This window comes from Pecten maximus, chromosome 7 (assembly GCF_902652985.1).
Source record: "Pecten maximus chromosome 7, xPecMax1.1, whole genome shotgun sequence".
Taxonomy (NCBI): domain Eukaryota; kingdom Metazoa; phylum Mollusca; class Bivalvia; order Pectinida; family Pectinidae; genus Pecten; species Pecten maximus.
This window is the reverse complement of record NC_047021.1, coordinates 28631945-28657916: the sequence shown is the minus strand read 5'-3', so window position 1 is coordinate 28657916 and position 25972 is coordinate 28631945. Positions and strand designations below refer to the sequence as shown.

At 34.0% G+C, this 25972-nt stretch overlaps 1 protein-coding gene across 1 annotated transcript in view; it reads left to right on the top strand.

The window, feature by feature from the left end:
• The first annotated feature begins 9680 nt into the window (after positions 1-9680).
• Positions 9681-25972, top strand: part of LOC117330474 (hepatocyte growth factor receptor-like) — a 31748-nt gene continuing 15456 nt past the window's right edge. The window contains exons 1-6 of the mRNA XM_033888767.1: positions 9681-9924; positions 18990-20330; positions 20672-20875; positions 21295-21426; positions 22605-22796; positions 24639-24778. Of these exons, the coding sequence (XP_033744658.1) occupies positions 19200-20330; positions 20672-20875; positions 21295-21426; positions 22605-22796; positions 24639-24778 (1799 nt within the window). The 5' untranslated portion in view covers positions 9681-9924; positions 18990-19199. The remainder of the gene's footprint in view (positions 9925-18989; positions 20331-20671; positions 20876-21294; positions 21427-22604; positions 22797-24638; positions 24779-25972) is intronic.

Below are 25972 nucleotides of genomic sequence, written 5' to 3'. Positions count from 1 at the left end.
CAAGATATCATAGTAGTTTTCCGCAAGGTACACGAAAGTTCCCTTTCTTGTAGGCGAAACAATTGCATTATTGTATATTTTTTCTCCGAGATCCGTGATAATTTATCTTTGACTCGGCCATAATAATGATCGCGTCCAGTCAACATATTTATTTGTTGCTGTGCCCTCATCTAATAGATCACTTACTAGTATCTTCTTACAGTTCAGTTCATTTTATTCCGTGGACCTATCGGTGCCATTACACAGATACTATTCCGTATCTATTCATGTCATGTCTGATTATATCATTCATATAGATCTATCCATACGTACATTGATGAAAATTTCTTTAACGAAAACCAGTTTTAGACGCACATAATATTTTCACTTAAACTTTGAAAAGTTCCACTTGTATGGACGTAGGTAGTTTTTTTAATGCATGTCATCCAAGGATTCGTAGGAAATATGTTGATGGCTTATCATTTCTATGAAAAAAGTATGGTGAAAGCCGTTTGGTGCATTTGATATTTTTATCGGATTGAACTAGGCTTACCGAAACTCTCGCTAAAATGTATGAGTAATGAATTCAAAGTGAATCGAAGCAAACCCCCACTTCCGGTTGCTTGAATGTTACACCTTGTTGGTTGATATAGTAGGAGTAAGGCTAATATTTTTTCGTATTAATACTAACCAGAAGCAGACGTCTTTGGTGTAGCTTACACAAGCAAGGAAAGTGTCAAAAATAGAAACTTCAAGTGTCAAGAATAACGACATAATCTTTCATTGAATATATCACATCTAATTATGTACTTCAGCTAGCTTAAGGTCTCTGGCTATTTTTTGGTTCTGACGCCAACCGACCTTTCAAAGCAACCGAACCCTATTTGACACTGCGAAAATTCCGCCCTAATTTTAGGGCGGAAAGAAAGAGATGGCAATATCGGTATTTATAAGTCTGGGCTTACAGTTTAGGCATTATATATCCCATTTAAACAGTCCAATCACTAATTCACACCAAATTAATAATACTTTGACACAAAACAACTTGCTACCCCATTCCACCACTTCACGTGACCTATTTCGAACATTTCGTAAAAAGTACGGAATGTGTGTACCAAGCGGAACAAATATAAAGTGCAAAGCAAATAGCTTTTCCGCTTGTTTTTACTTTATATTCCGTTTTTTGTATTTACCGGGCCGCCATTTTCAATCTGAGTTGTTACGGGAATAAAGCATGGAAATGTAAATAATCGTGATTGTGTGTCTTTAAGTGTAATTTGTGGATTTAATGATGGATTCATGAAATAGAGGTAATAAAATGACACCGTTAAAAACTTAAACGTAAATCAGCTGCCGGACATGATCAAAATCCTGACTTTGAAAATTTGACATTCTGCGTAGTGTAAATCCGCCTTGGGAAGTTAGAGGTTACACGTCGTCTGTCATAAATTTCTCGCCGTGTTATCCTCTAACATTGTTGGAGTACTAATCATGAAGCTACTAAGGCCAGACACACAAGCGGAGCTTGAATACCTTGCCTGTCTTATACAGGCAACCATAGGGACCTGAGAATTTGTTACAGTCTGCATGTAGTTGGACCTTCCCTAGTGTGCATAGCACATTTAGAGACGTTTGGGGTCTATATTAGAATTCGGTGAAAATGACACCGGAGCGTATATGTGAACACCGGGGGTGTCAATTTTACCGAATTTTAATCTAGTCCCCCAAAACGTCTCAAAATGTGCTAAACACACCAGGGAAGGTCTAAATACATGTAGACTGTACCTAATTATCAAGTCCCTGTGCAGACAAGAGATCGTACATTCTGCAAGCCTTCAGCCTTGCTAGCTTAGTACTCAGATGTGACCTAATATCATTCAAATGTTTCTGCCGTATGGCCATAGCGAACTTAGTAATTCGATCCATTTGGATATCAACCGTTCCATTTTTAAAAATTATTCGTCATCAACGAAAGCGCTTTAAACATTTTGCGCCGGAAATCGCGAAATACAATTTCTAAATATATTCTGAAAAGCCATATTGTTTGTTTAATTAAATCATCTAAGCCCACTTATAATTGCTGTTGTTGCTGAAATCACGGGAAGGCCCGTCAATTATCACGGAAACAGGCTTACGGAAACTCTCGCTAAAATGTATGAGTAATGAATTCAATGAGAATTGGATTGTAAACAAACCATGAACTAACTTATTAACCTCATTCTAACAACAAAGGTCAGATATTAATAGAAGTGACATGAATAACTAAAAAAGAACGTAAGGTGTATTAGAAGGGACACAACTCCCGTGAAAATGGTCGACATAAAATAAGAAAGACGCAGTTCATGCTATCGGACATCCAATTTGATACAAAAATTATTGAGATACTCAGGATTATCTAATGTCTACAGAAGGACAGGTGGACGGACGACGCACGAGAATTAAACTGTCAGTGTCGAGTTGAACACTTTCCGTACACCTGTCCAGGTAACACAAATTAAATATATTTATTACTGCTAGATCATAATATGTTAAGATGATTGTAATACGAAGGGAGGCAACTCAAAAAAAAAAATAAAAAAATAAAATAAAACAACTCATGTTTCTCGGGTTGCTATGGTGAAATGATAAAATTCCATATATTCAATAAAGATGATAATGCCGATGAATCGGCATTACATAATATATATATATCTTAACACGCTAATACTATATGTAGTTAAACACTTATACTGTATATAGTTACACACTAATGCATTGCATAGTTACACATTAATATTATGAATAGTTACACACTAATACTATATATAGTTACATAATTATACTATGTATAGTTACACACTAAAAATATGCATACATGTAGTTACACATTAATACTATATATAGTTATACACTAATACTATGTATAGTTATACACTAATAGTAAATACTATATATTTATATATACTAATACTATGTATAGTTATACACTAATACTATGTATAGTTATACACTAATACTATATATTGATATACACTAATACTATGTATAGTTATACACTAATACTATATATTGATATACACTAATACTATGAATAGTTATACACTAATACTATATATTTATATACACTAATACTATGTATAGTTATACACTAATACTATGTATAGTTATACACTAATACTATGTATAATTATACATTAATACTATATATTGTTATATACTTATACTATATATAGCTATATATTAATTATATATATAGCTACACGTTAATACTATATATAATTATACACTAATACTATATTTAGTAATATATATATATAGTTATACATCGACCAAGCAAATACCCATGGAAACATATTGTTAAAAATGTTTTACTTCTTGAGGAAAGTAATCAGTGGAAACAGCGTTTGTCTTTAAATTGTGAGTTGCGCAGGTTTAGGAATATTCACATGGAATTTTCTCCGTCGATTTTGTGGTCCATTTCCAAAGTCTCTCCATTTTTATCTGGTATTTGTAAACGCGTTTCCAAACTATGGATTACTCCCCCTGACTGTGAGCTGCACTGTGCTAAATGCAATGTATCTGTCCCAGATGCTGTTGCCCATTGTATTTTAGTTTGTAGAAATATAGATATAGTCACAATTAGAGATGCATTTTTTTTTTACAAAAGTTGTGAATATTTATCCCGTCCTTGTATATGTTCTGTTAGACCAAGCTGACAGGGAAGAACAAATCAATATTATACTTGGCCGTCCAAATGATAACATTGTTCTTGCTCTTGGTGAGGGTGACGTCGTATATTCTTTCGTTCAAGATTGTCTTTATTTCGCAGATAAAGTATCTGCTCTGACCTTTCAGTAATCAAATTTTTATATACTCTGTAACATTTCCTGTATTTATACCTGTTTTTGTAATTGTCTACTAACCTAGTACTTATACAATAGATATAATGAAATATAATTGTTGGTAGCCAACAGATACGCCCACGCTTCCCTGTAAATTAACATGTGTTTATAATTTGACTAATGGTAGTATCTCTAGAACATTTTTGTTTATCAATTTATTTATTTATTATATGCTTATTTATCTTGTTTTCTCCCTTGTCTTTAAAATATGTCCTCTCACCTTTTTTGTCATTACTTTGCACCTATTATTGTTTGTATTCTTATTTGTTCATGTAACTCTTCATTTATGGAGGAAATAAAGATATGAACGAATGAATGAACTAATGCAATGCATAGTTACACATTAATATTATGAATAGTTACACACTAATACTATAGATAGTTACATAATTATACTATGTATAGTTACACACTAAAAATATGCATAGTTAAACATTAATACTATATATAGTTATACACTAATACTATGTATAGTTATACACTAATACTATATATTGATATACACTAATACTATGAATAGATATACACTAATAGTAAATACTATATATTTATATACACTAATACTATGTATAGTTATACACTAATACTATATATTGATATACACTAATACTATGTATAGTAATACACTAATAGTAAATACTATATATTTATACACACTGATACTATGTATAGTTATACACTAATAGTAAATACTATATATTTATATACACTAATACTATGTATAGTTATACACTAATACTATATATTGATATACACTAATACTATGTATTGATATATACTAATACTATGTATAGTTATACACTAATACTATATATAGTTATACACTAATACTATGAATAGTTATACACTAATAGTAAATACTATATATTTATATACACTAATACTATGTATAGTTATACACTAATACTATATATTGATATACACTAATACTATGTATAGTTATACACTAATAGTAAATACTACATATTTATATACACTAATACTATGTATAGTTATACACTAATACTATATATTGATATACACTAATACTATGTATAGTTATACACTAATACTATATATAGTTATACACTAATACTATGAATAGTTATACACTAATAGTAAATACTATATATTTATATACACTAATACTATGTATAGTTATACACTAATACTATATATTGATATACACTAATACTATGTATAGTTATACACTAATACTATATATTGATATACACTAATACTATGTATAGTTATACACTAATACTATGTATAGTTACACACTGATACTATGTATAGTTATACACTAATACTATATATAGTTATATACTTATACTATATATAGCTATACATTAATTATATATATAGCTACACGAATACTATATATAATTATACACTAATACTATATTTAGTAACATATATATATAGTTATACATCGACCAAGCAAATACCCATGGAAACATATTGTTAAAAATGTTTTACTTCTTGAGGAAAGTAATCAATGGTAACAGCGTTTGTCTTTAAATTGTGAGTTGCGCAGGTTTAGGAATATTCACATGGAATTTTCTCCGTCGATTTTGTGGTCCATTTCCAAAGTCTCTCCATTTTTATCTGGTATTTGTAAACGCGTTTCCAAATTATGGATTACTCCCCCTGACTGTGAGCTGCACTGTGCTAAATGCAATTTATCTGTCCCAGATGATGTTGCCCATTGTATTTTAGATTGTAGAAATATAGATATAGTCACAATTAGAGATGCATTTTTTTTTTACAAAAGTTGTGAATATTTATCCCGTCCTTGTATATGTTCTGTTAGACCAAGCTGACAGGGAAGAACAAATCAATATTATACTTGGCCGTCCAAATGATAACATTGTTCTTGCTCTTGGTGAGGGTGACGTCGTATATTCTTTCGTTCAAGATTGTCTTTATTTCGCAGATAAAGTATCTGCTCTGACCTTTCAGTAATCAAATTTTTATATACTCTGTAACATTTCCTGTATTTATACCTGTTTTTGTAATTGTCTACTAACCTAGTACTTATACAATAGATATAATGAAATATAATTGTTGGTAGCCAACAGATACGCCTACGCTTCCCTGTAAATTAACATGTGTTTATAATTTGACAAATGGTAGTATCTCTGGAACATTTTTGTTTATCAATTTATTTATTTATTATATGCTTATTTATCTTGTTTTCTCCCTTGTCTTTAAAATATGTCCTCTCACCATTTTTGTCATTACTTTGCACCTATTATTGTTTGTATTCTTATTTGTTCATGTAACTCTTCATTTATGGAGGAAATAAAGATATGAACGAATGAATGAACTAATGCAATGCATAGTAACACATTAATATTATGAATAGTTACACACTAATACTATATATAGTTACATAATTATACTATGTATAGTTACACACTAAAAATATGCATAGTTACACATTAATACTATATATAGTTATACACTAATACTATGTATAGTTATACACTAATACTATATATTGATATACACTAATACTATGAATAGTTATACACTAATAGTAAATACTATATATTTATATACACTAATACTATGTATAGTTATACACTAATACTATATATTGATATACACTAATACTATGAATAGTTATACACTAATACTATGTATAGTTACACACTGATACTATGTATAGTTACACACTGATACTATGTATAGTTTTACACTAATACTATGTATAGTTACACACTGATACTATGTATAGTTTTACACTAATACTATATATAGTTATATACTTATACTATATATAGTTATACATTAATTATATATATAGCTACACGAATACTATATATAATTATACACTAATACTATATTTAGTAATATATATATAGTTATACATCGATAGTATTTATAATTAAAAATCAATGCTATTGATAGTTACAAATTAATACTATAAATAATCATACAATAATGCTACATAAGTTGATCACTAATTACACGCTTATGCTATATAGGAATGTATATTGCTACGAATTAACTGAGAAAATATTTAGACATGCTATCAACGACATTATACTGACTATCTACCAGAGGATCAAAATCCCCAGCACCTACCCCACAGGGGCTTGACACGTTGTTATGACCCATGTACCGACATACATGTGAACATGTTGTCCACAGTCGCTAGTGTAGTGATGTAACGCTGACTGTGTTCATCCTGACAAAACCAAATAAAAAGTATTGTTCCGTGGAGAATAGGGAGCTTGGTGATATTTACAGGGTCATTATGAGTGTAATTACCAAATTATCAATGGTAATTTGAGTCTACGTACTGATGTGTCATATAGACTGGTTACTATGGTAATTGGACCCTCACCGTCACTCTACTGGAACACAGTGTAAGGAATAATATGTTGATAACTACATTGATTATAACATCGTCATCGTTTTTGCAGCAAACTTTAAACCTTCTAGAGTCAATGTAAAGAAGAAGAAGAAGAAGAAGAAGAAGAAGAAGAAGAAGAAGAAGAAGGAGAAGAAGAAGAAGGAGAAGAAGAAGAAGATAATCGGTTAAGACAGACTATCTGAATACCCTTACTTTTTAAATTTTTCATTTGAAATGGCCGGTAGGAATACTTCGAGTCGGATTAGATAGGTTTCACTGTAACATTATTGTGAAAGTTTATAGCACTATAATTCTAACGCCAATGAAACTTTCATCAAGGTAAGATCACGAATCTCTATGAATTCAATAAGTCACACATGTTCCAAAAGTCACTTGACTGAGCTGTCTTCATAGACTGTGTACAGGTTACACAAGTAAGAGAGCACTCCCGTTAAACCCTTTCCGTCGTTGCATCTCCTAGCCTGTGACCTCTAATTGAGGTATCCCTCCAACATCACTCGCCGGTCAAATAATATTATGTTTTGTCCCAGTAGTGTGTCCCGGTTGTGTTACACTGGTCTATCCGATGTCCAGTCGTTTTGGAGATTTACACATATAACAGGTAAATATAATATTTACTGCTTCTATCATTGTGTAAAATAATGCTGTGTGTAGTGTGTGTGTTACTAGAATTTCCTGTGTCGCCAACAAAAGGTCGGATGCCGCTCATTGTACAACAATTTATATTATACTTATACGACATTCTTTAAATACATTTTGTATTTGAATTTTACAATATTCTTAAATGTTTCTTTTTTACTTCTGCTGCGAAAACACGTGTAAATAGCGTTTTAAAGTTTTGTTAATTTTGAAATAATAATATGTGTTAGTACTATGCACAAACACGTGTCTCGGTATATCAAAATCCGAAATCAATATAGCATCCACCTCTACATAGCGTTAACCTCTCCATAACAACCACCTATATATAGTGTTCACCTCTCCATAGCAACCGCCTGCATAGTGTTCACCTCTACATAGCAACCGCCTACATGTTCACCTCTACATAGAGATCACCTCTAAATATCGTTCACCTCTCTATGGCAACCATCTCTATATAGTGTTCACCTCTCCATAGCAACCGCCTACATGTTCACCTCTACATAGAGATCATCTCTAAATATCGCTCACCTCTCCATAACAACCACCTACACCACGTTCACCTCTACATAGTAATCTCCTATACATAGCACCTTCCCCTCCATAGCGACCACCTGTACGTATCGTTCACTTCTCCATGGCAACCATCTCTATATAATGTTCACCTCTCCATAGCAACCATCTCTATACATTGTTACCACGCTTGCATAACCAGGTTCAGAATGTACTGAATATTGGATTTTTTTTTTTAAAGATTTTGGCTCATCATAAGAACTATATTAACATAGATTGCAAGAATTTTAGGAAATGCATAACAGACATTGCTTAGTGATGGCATGGTATATGTGAGGAAAAGAACAAAAACATGGCCATTTGAGATTTTAAAGTATCAATTTCATATAGAGAAAGTTACAATGATGGGACATGACAACATATTTGTTCTGTTGTACATACAGATCAACTTTATACCACTTCAGCGCTCGTGTTTACCTTTATGTTAGCGTTTATGTTTGTGTATTTAGATATCTAATTGAATTAAACTTGCACTTAGTGAGCTGTTCGTGTTATCGGTACTATGTTATCTGTGTCAGTCAAGCGTCATCCTAACGTATGTCTGATCATCCTTATACTGAGTAACGTAAAAATAATATGGGTACCAGGGAATTCACTTAGACCTATAATGCTATAACTGAAATATATCTAATTAACTATTTGAAAAAAGGGAATAAACAATGCATTAAGTACCTAATAAACAAATGTTCTGTTAGTATAGTTTTGTTGATATATAGGTTTTCTTTAGACAGAAGCGTTCTTTATAAACAGGGTTTATCAACAGACACAACAATGTACATGTTCCTTATTCACAGGTAAGCTTTATTCAAAGTTAATACTAATGATACAAAATATATCATCTATACAGGTATTCTTTATACACAGGTTTTAAAACTACTTTTATCCACGTTTATTTCACAAATATACATACGATATATTTCTAAGAAGATGTAGTTTCTCAGTGCATACACCAATTAATTTACATAACAATAGGCATACTATTTTAGTATTTTGATATATAGCTGTGATATAGATTACAGAATTTCTGTACTATCAGATATGACAAAATCATAACATTTCATTATTTTATTTGTTTTGAATAATCTGTGGGATATATGTATTTGTGCTATTGTTATGTTGTCTCGGATGTCCCCGTGAACCCGTGAAACAGTGCCATACACACAACAGGAAGTGACTTAACTGTACAAACACGTTAAATCGTGTGACCCTCTCTAGTAGACTGGGGTCGCTTCATAGGACTCCACACAGGGGTGTATTTGTAAACTTTTCAAGTTTCATTCATGAGAGGGATAATACAAAAGTGTATATTATCTAGGTATCAAAGTGTATATCTGCTAGTGGTGATTCACCGACACACATTCCAGTAGAGTGGTCAGTAATGTAGCTGTGTGGACTCGCATAGAAAGAGCATGGTATTGACGAGTCTCTCGTTCTGAGTGACCATGTCACTCATTATATTGAGTCACTGAGAGCTTTCGAGTCAATCAGGTAAGTCATTATCCTTGCTTGACTACAACAATTTTACTGATGAATAAAGAGTTACTATATATATATAACGATCATAATCAGTGTAAAACAACCCGCTTCTACAGGAGCATATGTGAAGTCCTGCAGAACATGAATCCTGTGAGTCAAAGAGTCTACATTAAATGGCATTAGACGTACTAGATGGGTATATATGTCAGTAGTGAGTCAAAGAGTTACATTATATGACATTAGACGTACTAGATGAGTATATATTTCAGTAGTGAGTCAAAGAGTTACATTATATGACATTAGACGTACTAGATGAGTATATATTTCAGTAGTGAGTCAAAGAGTCTACATTATATGACATTACACGTACTATACGAGTATATATTTCAGTAGTGAGTCAAAGAGTCTACATTATATGACATTATACGTACTAGATGAGTATATATGTCAGTAGTGAGTCAAAGAGTCTACATTATATGACATTACACGTACTAGATGAGTATATATTTCAGTAGTGAGTCAAAGAGTTACATTATATGACATTAGACGTACTAGATGAGTATATATTTCAGTAGTGAGTCAAAGAGTCTACATTATATGACATTACACGTACTATACGAGTATATATTTCAGTAGTGAGTCAAAGAGTCTACATTATATGACATTATACGTACTAGATGAGTATATATGTCAGTAGTGAGTCAAAGAGTCTACATTATATAACATTATACGTACTAGACGAGTATATATTTCAGTAGTGAGTCAAAGAGTTACATTATATGACATTAGACGTACTAGATGAGTATATATGTCAGTAGTGAGTCAAAGAGTTACATTATATGACATTAGACGTACTTGATGGGTATATATGTCAGTAGTGAGTCAAAGAGTCTACATTATATGACATTAGACGTTCTAGATGGGTATATATGTCAGTAGTGAGTCAAAGAGTTACATTATATGACATTAGACGTACTAGATGGGTATGTATGTCAGAAGTGAGTCAAAGAGTTACATTATATGACATTAGACGTACTAGATGGGTATATATGTCAGTAGTGAGTCAAAGAGTCTACATTATATGACATAAGACGTACAAGATGAGTATATATGTCAGTAGTGAGTCAAAGAGTTACATTATATGACATTAGACGTACAAGATGGGTATATATGTCAGTAGTGTGTCAAAGAGTTACATTATATGACATTAGACGTACTAGATGGGTATATATTTCAGTAGTGAGTCAAAGAGTTACATTATATGACATTAGACGTACTAGATGAGTATATATGTCAGTAGTGAGTCAAAGAGTTACATTATATGACATTAGACGTACTTGATGGGTATATATGTCAGTAGTGAGTCAAAGAGTCTACATTATATGACATTAGACGTTCTAGATGGGTATATATGTCAGTAGTGAGTCAAAGAGTTACATTATATGACATTAGACGTACTAGATGGGTATGTATGTCAGTAGTGAGTCAAAGAGTTACATTATATGACATTAGACGTACTAGATGGGTATATATGTCAGTAGTGAGTCAAAGAGTCTACATTATATGACATAAGACGTACAAGATGAGTATATATGTCAGTAGTGAGTCAAAGAGTTACATTATATGACATTAGACGTACAAGATGGGTATATATGTCAGTAGTGTGTCAAAGAGTTACATTATATGACATTAGACGTACTAGATGGGTATATATGTCAGTAGTGAGTCAAAGAGTTACATTATATGAAATTAGACGTACTAGATGAGTATATATGTCAGTAGTGAGTCAAAGAGTTACATTATATGACATTAGACGTACTAGATGAGTATATATGTCAGTAGTGAGTCAAAGAGTCTACATTATATGACATTAGACGTACTAGATGAGTATATATGTCAGTAGTGAGTCAAAGAGTTACATTATATGACATTAGACGTACTAGATCAGTATGCTGGTCAGTTTTGAGTCAAAGAGTCCACATTATATAACATTATACGTACTAGACGAGTATATATGTCAGTAGTGAGTCAAAGAGTCTACATTATATGACATTAGACGTACTAGATGAGTATATATGTCAGTAGTGAGTCAAAGAGTCTACATTATATGATATTAGACGTACTAGATGAGTATATATGTCAGTAGTGAGTCAAAGAGTGTACATTATATGATATTAGACGTACTAGATGAGTATATATGTCAGTAGTGAGTCAAAGAGTTACATTATATGACATTAGACGTACTAGATGAATATATATGTCAGTAGTGAGTCAAAGAGTTACATTATATGACATTACACGTACTAGATGAGTATATATGTCAGTAGTGAGTCAAAGAGTCTACATTATATAACATTATACGTACTAGATGAGTATTCTGGTCAGTAGTGAGTCAAAGAGTCTACATTATATGATATTAGACGTACTAGATGGGTATATATGTCAGTAGTGAGTCAAAGAGTCTACATTATATGACATTAGACGTACTAGATGAATGTACTCGTCAGTAGTGAGTCATTATCTTTTTAAAAGAATTATGGACAACTATAAACAAATTTATCAACTTGTGCTAATCACTTTTGTTGGACCGAATTGAAGCGCGAAGTGGGTTTTACTGCGGATAAAAGGTAACTTCCGGGGGAATTTCACGTGATTGGGAATGCAACATTATATCCAATACCTGCCCGACCACGTGGGTTTTCCCCCGGGTACTCCGGTTTCCTCCCACCGTAAGACCTCTCGCGCGCTTCTATCCGGGCCAACAAGCGTGACTAATTAAGCTGATATAATTTGTTTCGTAATTGTTGTAAAATAAATAAAGTTTCAACCCTATATCCTTATATGCCCTATCGGGAATTGGACACCATTCGTCTTGGTTAGCGTCACGTGTTGTCAATAGCTACGCCGCCAGTCCAATCCATACAATAGTGAGTCATTCACTTTCAGTCAATGTCTATGGTTTAGTTTTAATGTCACTTTTGATAATCTACAAAATACTCTCACTATTGATCAACTTACTCCAATAGGAGTTAGTGACTCGCCTTTGACAGATTGCTCTCACTACTGAACGGTATGAGCGTTTGTTCCTGAAATGAAGAAATGTCTCCAGCATCATGCCTCCCTAAATCCTTGATCCCTTTCTCTTTTCCCCGCAATACTTTTATTTGTCAGTACTGTTCAATAGATATACATAATGTACTTGATCCGAATCCTTTCATTTTTGTATAATGTATGCCCTATTGTAATTTACAGCAATAAAGGATAGCTTAAACTAAATATGAGTATGTGAGTTAGTTAAAGATATATATCATATGCATTCTTGTAGGAACTACCGAATAGTAATGGCATTGTTTTGCACTGATTTAAGTAATTACAAAACACGGTTTCGGACACTTTAATTTTACTAATTAAGAGAGTCTTAATTCTATGATATAAAATGTCTATATGTGATCGTTTGTAATTTACTAGTTTCTTGATAAAGGAGCAGATTGCCTCGAAAATTGAGAATTTACTTGTTTGTACTGTCGTTATAACTACATGACCAATAATGTATTTCTAGTAGTACTCATCCAGCGTATTGGTCACTTTAGGCAGTGGATGAAAGATTTAATGAGGACAATCTATATAGCCATGTATTTAAAGTTCTCGTTAATTTGTGGTCTTTGAGAAAAAAGTATAACTTCGATGTCACATTTTGGTGACCGATTAAAAATAGCAAGCCCCTGTTCATAGCATGTGTATGAAATCACAAGCCCACGCATACAGTATATAACAGGTATATACGCGTGATGCGTAACATCGCTCTTCATAAGTATAGCGTGTCTACATTGAACCTATATATACACTCGGATACTTGACAGGAGTACTACATCTTAACAGTAAGTATTCTGTCTTATCTGACATTTTTCTATACATGTATATGTGTCTATAAGTATTATGCAGGGGTATATATAGGTCACTACACACTTTTGAAAAATTATGAAATTGTAAAAAAAAAAAAATACGTTTTAATTTGCAAGATAATCGATTTTATCATGTAGATATAATACAATTTAAATTCAAGTGATTAAGAATAAGTCCTGTGACAGATAACGTTTTTAAATAAGTTCTTTTAAAAATATTGTTGAGGAAAATCGTAAGGCTTAAACTTCTCTAAACTGAAACTCCAAGTAGTAAAAGTTATATCATTTATTTGAAAAGTACTTCAGTTCTCGACCTAACCTGGCTCAGAGACATATAGCGTTCTTTAGAAGTCTTTAGTCTTTAAAAGAAAAAAAATAGTGAAATTGAATAGAAGTCACTACCTGCAGTAATTTACGAGACTATTTCATAACATGTATACATACATGTCTGTTGTTATTTTGGAACAATTGTTCACGTGACACGTGGATCGGCCATTGATATTTAAAGGGAGTTTATAGGTAAATTAAATATCAGGTGAAGTATTTTGATACTACAGTCCAGGTTGTGTGGGGTTGGTTATTTAAACAGTACAGGGTTCTATTTGGGCAGTGTAAGTTACCTAATTTGGTATGTCAAGTCAGCTATAAAAATGGTCTTGTTAGACAGCAATCTCAATACCTTCACAGGGGTATCCAAATTTTTTTTTAATGTAGGGAGTTCCTTTCCTCCAACACATTCAAATATTCCTTTATTTTACCTAACTCCCTTACAATAACAAAATACCATGTAGACAGAGACAAAGCATTACGCCAACCCACGAGATAAAATGTGACGCCATGTTGTTATTCCAGATTAAAAACAAACATGCAACACTGGAATCAGATGACTGTTAGACAAGGTTTAGATTAAAATCTACCAAGAACGGAAATAAGATGACTGACCATTGGCATGGGTCGCCAGTCGGTTCGTAAGCCCATTGCAATACTTACCTGTTATATGCAAAACTTACAAAGAGTAGAAAAAATACTTAATTCATCTTAGTCCAAGGAGAGAGGCACAGGGTATCTGTAAACAGAGAAACGACACACGGTCCGCTCACAATTTATTTTCAAAATTGGCTGCTACTTTACTATGTGTATAAATGAAGGGCCCCTGTGTTGGACCCGAGGATGGCAGTATCGGTAACTATTGTGATACCACAATACTATGACCCAGGCGTTGACCGGTCTCATTTTAACTCTCTCCATTGTATCTTACAGCCCATGCTTGGTTCATTGTTTAGTTGTGGTCAATGTCCTTGGAGTGACAGTCTGTTGGTAAAAAAATTAAAACAGAAAATATCCGATGACCTTGTTTGAACCTACATTTGTATTGATGGTTTTCTTACGAAAGGATTAATTTCCATTCGCGGTGCTACCCAGAAAGATTGTACAAAGCTGTAAGTAACTTAAACATGATTTTAATAATACAGTCAAACTTCCTTTTCTGGAACTCTGATGACACGAAGTCTTTGGTTAACTCGAAGTAAAAAACCCAGTTCCGACATTAACATAAAAAAATAAAAATAAAATATGCCTGGTTAACTCGATTACTCGGGATGTCTCGATGTTTTTCATGGACCCCTAATGGCTTCGAGATAACGGAGTTCTCCTATATATGAAACTGCACCATATAGCTGTTTAGTCCTCCTAGGACTCGTCAGTGATGCTAGTGGCCCATATTGTGGAAATACAGAAGGGGCGTTGGGTAAATCAAGATGAACCTAAACAATGGTTAGAATTCACACGATATTTAAACCTAAATTTATTCAAATTCGGATTTGATTGGAAATTGCGCAATTTTCCAGTCAAAACCCTTACCTCGAAGTCATAAGGGTCACGACAAAAAACCGAAATACCTGAGTGTTCGAGAAAATCAAGTACATGTTAATTTTATAGCATTTTCTGTGGGATCTGAATCGTTTACTTCGACTTAAACAGGATTACCGTGTTATCAGAGCTCGAGATAATGAAAATCGACAGTATATCCAATATATTGTACAAGTTACATTGGCAGTATATCCCATATATTGTACAAGTTACATTGGCAGTATATCCCATATATTGTACAAGTTACATTGACAGTATATCCCATATACTGTACCAGTTACATTGACAGTATATCCCATATATTGTACTAGTTACATTGACAATAAATCCCTCCCATATATTGTACCAGTTACATTGACAGTATATCCCATATATTGTACTAGTTACATTGACAGTATATCCCATATATTGTACAAGTTACATTGACAGTATATCCCATATATTGTACTAGTTACATCGACAGTATATCCCATATATTGTACCAGTTACATTGACAGTATATCCCATATATTGTACCAGTTACATTGACAGTATATCCCATATATTGCACCAGTTACACCGACATTATATCCCATATATTGTACAAGTTACATTGACAGTATATCCCATATATTGTACTAGTTACATTGACAGTATATCCCATATATTGTACAAGTTACATCGACAGTATATCCCATATATTGTACCTGTTACATTGACAGTATATCCCATATATTGTACCAGTTACATTGACAGTATATCACATATATTGTACCAGTTACATTGACAGTATATCCCATATATTGTACAAGTTACATTGACAGTATATCCCATATATTGTACCAGTTACATTGACAGTATATTCCATATATTGTACTAGTTACATTGACAGTATATCCCATATATTGTACTAGTTACATTGACAGTATATCCCATATATTGTATTAGTTACATTGACAGTATATCCCATATATTGCACCAGTTACATAGACAGTACATCCCATATATTGTACTAATTACATTGACAGTATATCACATATATTGCACCAGTTACATAGACAGTATATCCCATATATTGTACTAGTTACATTGACAATATATCCCATATATTGTACTAATTACATTGACAATATATCCCATATATTGTACTAATTACATTGACAATATATCCCATATATTGTACTAATTACATTGACAGTATATCACATATATTGCACCAGTTACATTGACAGTATATCCCATATATTGTACCAGTTACATAGACAGTATAACCCATATATTGTACCAGTTACATCGACAGTATATCCCATATATTGTACCAGTTATATCGACAGTATATCCCATATATTGTACCAGTTACATTGACAGTATATCCCATATGTTTCACCAGTTGCATTGACAGCTGACAAAACATCATTTTATTTATACATGCCGTATCACCAACTGTTTGAAGACTGGGGCGAATGTCAAATGTTTTATTTATAATGATGATCGTAGTCAGTAATACAACTACGTAATTTACCCAATTCACTGGCGCAATTAAATCTTGATTAATCCTATCATTTATAATCGTGCTAAATGTTCTATCAAATAGACAACATGTCATCCTCCAATTAACCAGACAAAAGAAAAAAAAATTAAATGGTTAATTTAACACAATAATGTTTCTCTGGTACTTGGAACCTATGTCGAATTCCAAACAGTCTAGCCCTGTATTAAAACCCATAATTTATTAATCATTTCCATTCTAGAGAATCGCCCATTATTTATTTAGGGCTTGAAAACAATGTTGAAGATATTTTCCATGAAGAAAACGGAAAATGAAATTATAATATGTATGTTCTTAAAACTTAAGGATTATTTGTTTTATTGTTAAGACTTATTTTGTAGATTTCCACATCTAAAGACTAAGCATTACCGACGTTATAATGACAGCTGTATGGTGTCCATAATGTCATTGACGAGTCCTAGAAGGACCCATCAGCTGTGTGATGTCCCTAATGTCAATGACGAGTCCTAGAAGGACCCAACAGCTGTATGGTGTCCCTAATGTCACTGACGAGTCCTAGAAGGACCCAACAGCTGTGTGATGTCCCTAATGTCACTGACGAGTCCTAGAAGGACCCAACAGCTGTATGGTGTCCCTAATGTCACTGACGAGTCCTAGAAGGACCCAACAGCTGTGTGATGTCCCTAACGTCATTGACGAGTCCTAGAAGGACCCAACAGCTGTGTGATGTCCCTAATGTCACTGACGAGTCCTAGAGGGACCCAACAGCTGTGTGATGTCCCTAATGTCACTGACGAGTCCTAGAAGGACCCAACAGCTGTATGGTGTCCCTAATGTCATTGACGAGTCCTAGAAGGACACAGCAGCTGTGTGATGTCTCTAACGTCACTGACGAGTCCTAGAAGGACCCAACAGCTGTATGATGTCCCTAATGTCACTGACGAGTCCTAGAAGGACCCAACAGCTGTGTGATGTCCCTAATGTCACTGACGAGTCCTAGAAGGACACAGCAGCTGTGTGATGTCCCTAATGTCACTGACGAGTCCTAGAGGGACCCAACAGCTGTGTGATGTCCCTAATGTCACTGACGAGTCCTAGAGGGACCCAACAGCTGTGTGATGTCCCTAATGTCAATGACGAGTCCTAGAAGGACCCAACAGCTGTATGGTGTCCCTAATGTCATTGACGAGTCCTAGAAGGACCCAGCAGCTGTGTGATGTCCCTAATGTCAATGACGGGTCTTAGAAGGACGCAGCAGCTGTGTGATGTCCCTAATGTCACTGACGAGTCCTAGAAGGACACAGCAGCTGTGTGAAAACAGTTCTATGATGTCCCTGGCATCACTGACGAGTCAAAGAAGGACAAAACAGCTGTGTAAAGTCAATGACGAGTCAAAGAACGACGAAGTCCTTAACGTCACTGACGAATCATAGAAATACAAAACAGTTCTATGAGGTCCCTGGCATCACTGACGACTCAAAGAAGGACAAGACAGCTGTGTAACGTCACTGGCGAGTCCTAGAAGGTCACATCAGCTGTATGATGTTTCTAAGGCCACTGACGAATCATAGAAGTACAAAACAGTTGTATGATATCCCTTAGGTTACTGACGAATCATAGCAGGCAGAAACAGCTGTGTGATGTTCCTGATATCACCTACGAGTCCTAGAAGGTCGAAACAATTGTATGATGTCCCTTACGTCACTGACGAGCCCTAGAAGGTCACAACAGTTCATTAATCGGCATATAATATATCAGTTACTAATTGGGAAAAACTCTGTAACGGTTAACTTAGTGTATTTTATTTCCATTTACAGGTTTCAGATGAATACAACTCATACCTAATATGGAAAGAAAATCTGGAGACCTTGGCAGTAAGGAATGTATTCGTCGTTCTTCAATGATAACAACACGGTGATAATTTTACAGGGCATATATCAATTGATCTGGGTTCCTTTTTGATGGACCAAATCTGTTTGCCCTGGTTCGTAACAGGGACGAGATATGGTCTACAACATTGATGAGCCATGAAGGATACAATGATTATAAGTATTTGTCTGGCCGTGCTGTGCTCCATGCCCATCTGTACAGGGACTTTTTACACTGTGTACAATGTGAGTAGTGATAATCAGCCTCTTACACAGATAACTATAGATACACAAAATGGACATTTGTATGTGGGAGGCAAAAATATTATTTCACATTTAAACCCAGATTTAAATGTGGTACAGGAACATGTCATCGGACCAGTGCTGGACAATGTGAACTGTCCCCCATCACCTTTGACCTGCAGTGAAAGTAGGAAAATGTCACCCAATCATGTCCGTGTCTTGGAAATTAACGATCAGAAAGATTTCATACTGATGTGTGGTTCAGCCAATCAGGGTCTGTGTTCTTGTCTCTTCCTCAAAGATATTTCGTCCAATCATACTCTGGCTTCCACAGATAGTGTTAACTTTATCGGAACTACGTCTCCTTCAACAGTTTCGGTTGTTTTTGGATCTCCTAATCGGATTTCACTTAGTACAGAAAAAGTTCTTTATGTCGCCATGGGACTGGACAACAGAGACGTTCAATTCCGTCCAAAAATTATGTCAACACGAGAATTTCACGATGCTGATTCATCCTGGAGCTTGCTTTATTATGTACAACAGTCAACGCATGGTACCTACTTAACAGCCGACGATTCTGTCCAGGATTTATTCCAGTCGTACTACATCTACTCATTTGAATACAGAGATTATATATATCATATCTCCGTACAAATGAGAGACCCGTTTGGTAATCGGACAGAAAATAACGTTTTTGTATCCAAAATAATACAAATATGTAAAGATGACGTGGCGTACGCCTCGTACACAGAACTCCCTCTTCAGTGTGAACATAACGGGAAAATATACGAGATTGCAACTGATGCTTTCCTTGCAGAAGCACCAAGACTACCCCCAGTATGGGACAAGAAGTTATTTGTTACCTTTGGTGTGAACAGACAGCTCAATCCAAACCCAGAAGAAAACGAAGGATCCGTCATGTGCTTTTTTGATTTTGACGAAATAGTGGGAAATCTTTCAGTTCTCCAAAAAGATTGTTTTAATGGAAACGCCATACAACCAGCTTGGGTATACGGTCGAAAATTGGTCAGCCCAAAGATGTGTGCGGTAGGTAAAAGACAGTGTATTTAAACGAAACGCAAAAAGGTTCATTTACAATTACGAAATATATTGAATTGTGGATCTGTTTCTGTCTCCTCGTCTAGATTTTACATTTCTTTTTGTCTGTTTTAAGTTTCCTAAGTCGCCTCACTGGTTTCTGCATGAAACGTTCTCTCAATTTGTATTGCATGGTGTTAATATCTTGTGTCTTTTATAATCCTTACAGTTATTTGATGGTTTCTAAAGATTTTTAATTGTTTCCACATTATATATTATACAAAACATAGTCTAATAATATATGAGTGCTTTGAAAAACATAGACGTATTATTGTACTCTTTGACTTCAGCCCAGTAGCCCTGACAGGGATAAAGACTTTTGTGGTAGTTTCAGTAATATTGGTATTCAAAACCATCGACCAGAACACCGTGTACGGAGTATGGCTTCTACTTATATACGGAACAATGTATTAAGGTCTGTTGTCGTGGTGACCCAGGGCGAGGATACAGTGGCTGTGATGGGAACGTATGATGGACATCTTCTTAAAACTAAGGTAAGTAGTTGAGTAGGTATGATTCTTTGGAAAAGGAGGAACAGTAATATTGGTCTAATGGCTTCAATAATCACAGTAATGTTGTGTGAAGTATAATTTAGTCTCATTTGTAACACGTATTTCTATTGGATACTTTCATAACTCCAAAAATGAAACATTGTTTTTAATTCGCTGATGGAGTTGCATAACTATCCCTGAGGAGATGTTCTCTCTTATTAATCCGCATTTTTTTTAGTACTTTTTTTACTTATCATGGCTCCGTAACATACTCAATAATGATAAAAATTGTTTGCTTTATTCATCTTTAGATAGTGTGTTGTATTGTACATATAAAATGTGATAAAATAACTACATATGAATGAATAAATATCTATATATAGTGTAATGTGAGAATATATACAAAATAAATTGATTTCTAGGTTGATGAGGATCACAGGCTTATAGAGCCCTATATGAACTTTGACCTGACAGGGAACAAAGATGTTCCTATACAACAGGACATGCAGGTCGATACTGGCGAGAACCATGTGTACGTCTTAGCTGGCATACAGGTAATATTTACATGGTTAATAGTCAATGATTTGTTATGTATTATAACATGACTATATAGATACGAGGGATGCTTGATATGTTGTGAGCCTCGTATTGAAGGAGGTACTCAACGATGTTCTTTTTAAGTCTGTTTATCTATCAGTTAATATGTCTGTTGTCTGTCTGTTTATCTATCAGTTCATATGTCCGTTGTCTGTCTATCAGTTTATTGTCCGTTGTCTGTCTGTTTGTCTATCAGTTTATTGTCCGTTGTGTGTCTGTTTGTCTATCAGTTTATTGTCCGTTGTGTGTCTGTTTGTCTATCAGTTTATTGTCCGTTGTCTGTCTGTTTGTCTATCAGTTTATTGTCCGTTGTCTGTTTGTCTATCAGTCTATCGTCCGTTGCCTGTCTGTTTGTCTATCAGTTTATTGTCCGTTGTCTGTCTGTTTGTCTATCTGTTTATTGTCCGTTGTCTGTCTGTTTGTCTATCAGTGTATTGTCTGTCTGTCTGTTTTTCTATCAATGTATTGTCTGTTGTCTGTCCGTTTGTCCATCAGTTAATATGTCTGTTGTCTGTCTGTTTGTCTATCAGTTTATTGTCCGTTGTCTGTCTGTTTGTCTCTCAGTGTATTGTCTGTTTTCTGTCTGTTTGTCCATCAGTTTATTGTCTGACTGTTTGTCCATCAGTTTCTTGTCTGTTTTCTGTCTGTTTGTCTATCAGTATATATATCTGTTTTCTCTCTATCATTTCAAAAAATAAATGAATAAAAAAATCAAATGATATGTATATCTTTTTCTTTGATCAGTTCTAATATTTTCGTATCATTTTCATTTCTTCTATCATTTCTATCATTATCATTTGTTCTTTAAAGATTGATGTGCGCTAAGCCTGCCTTAATGGTAGGCTAAATCACCGAATACATGTATATGACTACTTCTACTAAAAGATTAAATACATATTGGACCTATACAGATGAAACCTTTACACTTCATCAGTGTTGAAGATTGTTGACTTCTTAATTTACTTTTCGTTTTTGTTTAGCATTACATCTTTAAGACTATTTTACAATACTTCTGTTGGAGTTCTGCATATATTTCAGTGAATTATGTAATACTACTGGTTGGCCTGTACCATAAACCAGAAGGTGAGGGGTATTAGCCTGCGATTGGGACTTACACTTATTTTATTTGTCATAGGTTGTCAAGTTCCCCCTTCGGACCTGTGAAGTGTATAGCACATGTGAAACATGTGTTACGGCAGATGACCCCCTCGTATGTGGATGGTGTGTGGACCGATGTACAAAGAAAACAGAGTGTATCAATCCGATACAGTCCCTTGGTACCCTGACAACATGGAGTCTAGACACCTGCTCTCCTGTCATATATTCTGTAGGTATACTCCAATCCATGTGCTTGTAGCGATTTAACAGTTTTCAGATGTTAATTTTATCGATGAATTTGATCAAAGAGGCGAATTTTCATATTGAACAGTTTGGGGTAAATATATTTGAATTTCTGCTAGCTATTTAGTTAATAAAAATATAGCTTGAATAACCCCAAAAAAATAAATAAATGAAAAATAACCCAAATTGAATTATTATTTACATATATTATGATTATAAAAAGTTTAAAACCTGTTAAAATACTTTTGGCCCTATCTTTTAGCAGATAAATAAAACAACATTGCAGTCTAATTCCCTTGATAGTTTCCGCATCATTCCCAAGGGAATGACCGATTCAATCAAACCCCAGTTTTATGACTGTCTCTTAGCTTAAAGTTTACATAGGAAAACATAACAGTAGAGAAAAGTTCCTTAATAAAGATTTATTCCAATAATTCCTCCTATTCAAATTCTTAGCTAAGTAACATTGATGAAACCGAGACATAAACAAATACGTATATTTAAATGTTACAGTTTAATTGTTAAGTTATGTCATTTCTATGTTTCTCTTAAGCAAAGATGTCTTTTATCATGGATATAGTTTGGAGGAATGAGAAATTTGATATTAACCACAGTCTCATCAAGAACGTTATCGATTGATCATGAATAGGTTAATTGATATATATGGACCAACTTATACTATACATATTTACACAATGTGAGTTACTTAAAAGTCTCATATTAGGGACCAACCAACCAATTGTTTTCCCATATACCTTAGTGTTAACGTTTTGGAGTATTTCATTCAAATTCTTGAATTCAATATGTAATTATGGTTTATAACAAACGTTTAGGGTCTGATATAACACCTAATCAAAAAAAAGTTGGGTCCTTCAGCTCAAATTTTCTCCAGGGTAGCCATTTTGAAAATGGGTGAATTTCGCTGTAAAAATTCTCAAAAATCTTAAATGTTTACCTGTTTATTATTATTAACTGAACTTCTGGGAAAAAAATCAATCGGACTTACGAAATTTATACAAACTATATCAACATTTCTTATTGATAGCTACCTATCAGGCTACATATCTATTTTCTCACTTCATAACATACTGGCCAATCAGTGGCTGCCAGACATTTTATCCTTGGCTCAACTTTCTATACACAGGGGCTGTTTCAAAAATATTTTTTTTCAATTGGTTGATTGTTCCCTATTAAGGGAAATTGCGTCAACAGGATTTCGGATTGAGTTGATATTGTTGCAGGGAATAAAATGTCATTGTTACAGCGTAGAAATAGATCGAGATACTAATAAATGGTTACTAGTCAATTCGTTATGATCAAAAGTGATCTCGATATAACTAAGGACAAATGTCAAAGAGTTAAATCAAGTGAAATTACACCGCCAGTAACCAAAGTCATCTATCAAGGTAACATGGTTTAATCAAGGGAACACATGAAATAAAATAACAAAGTTCGAATTAATTACTAGTAATTGGATATTGAATACGCTGAAAGTAACAAAGCTTGCATCATTTACTAGTAACCGGATATTTAATATACTAAAATGATAAAATTAATTACGATTATCCGGATATTGAATATATGGAAAAGAATAAAGAGTGGTTGATCAAATGTTTGTACAAGCTGTTTTACATTAATGCGGATGATGGGCAAGGAAACAGGTATATAACCTTCGTAACTATTGTATTTGGGATGAAATTGCATAATTTATTTTGTATGGTTGTGTACAGGAAATGCAATATATACGCTATTGTTGACACACTTACTTAAACGTTAGAGTGTGTTTCCTGTCACAATTGTTTCATGGATACTTTTACCTTAATAACAGATATCTCCGGAAACTGGTCCGTTGCAGGGGAAAACAAACATCACCATCCACGGAAACAACTTTGGCTCTACCATTGCCCAGGAGTGGCAGGCTCGTGTGGGCAATATGGACTGTCCTGTCAGCTACAGAAATTTCACCAGGTTTCCCCCTACCGTATTTTGAAGAATGTATCCATTTCGTGTCGAATTCCCAAATTATGCTTATTCCTATTAAATACAAAATACTAGACGTGTTCGATGCTTATTGATATGCCTGGTGGTTCCGTTTGAGTATGTGACATAACCCGGATTATACCAATATTTGTATGATTTATATGGAGCAACACGCTAACCCTTCCACAACGCCTGGTATTATTATCCTTGTACTTTTTCAAGGTTCTAAAATCTAAATATGTTGTTCGTATTTCTCTTCGTCTATATCGACTTCGAGTTCGAATTACGGTTTCGTTATTATGTCGATAATCTCTATGTTTTCTGTTTTTATAAGTCAAATAACCAAACAGTTTTACATAAACAAAGGAATATAAGAATGTTTACCAAAAATTCTTTTATGTTATCTTCAAAACGCGAGGAAAAGAATTTTCATTTACACAGAGAATACTGAAAATGTACACGGAGAATAAGATCAGGTGTTTTGGAAGGGAGTTTACTTTCTGCTTCATCGACGTCACTCGCCCTGTTAACCGCTTCTAAAGAAGGAACACATGTTTTAACAACGAAACTATCAGGCACACTATCTAGTGTTTCATATCGTTCAAGGGAGAAGAATAATTCCCAATTAACTATTAAACTTCCCCAATCTCTCGAATCCCTGTTTTCCCTCGGCGGTTAGTACCGGTATTTATCACGGAAGTAGTAGCATGTCCTTGAGTATCGAAAACATAATACAACATGAACTTACAAACGTAGGATTTGATTCAGAAACATATCAAGAATCTTCTTGAACAGTGTTTTTGTAAGACTCAATTGTGATTTTAAAAATCTCTAAGGTATTTCGATATATTCTTCGCTAATATTGTTTCTTCTGTCAGTACTATTGCATTGCCCACTCTGTAAGCTTCCTAATCATATCATGTGAACCTTCCTGTCTCAGAGAGATAAACGATAATCCAGTAGTATTGCATGAAAGCGTAATAATAGATACATAATTGGTTGATATGCTATTTGTTCAGTTTTATGATTTCATCTTCCATCAACTTTTGATTAATCCGTGGAAACAAATGTGCTCCAGTTAGGCGGAATTTTGTTGTTGTGATTTTTTTTTAATTTAAAGGGAGCTTATCAGATGAAGTATCGACGATAATGTCGATTGTAGAACTCTTCTCACATTGAAAT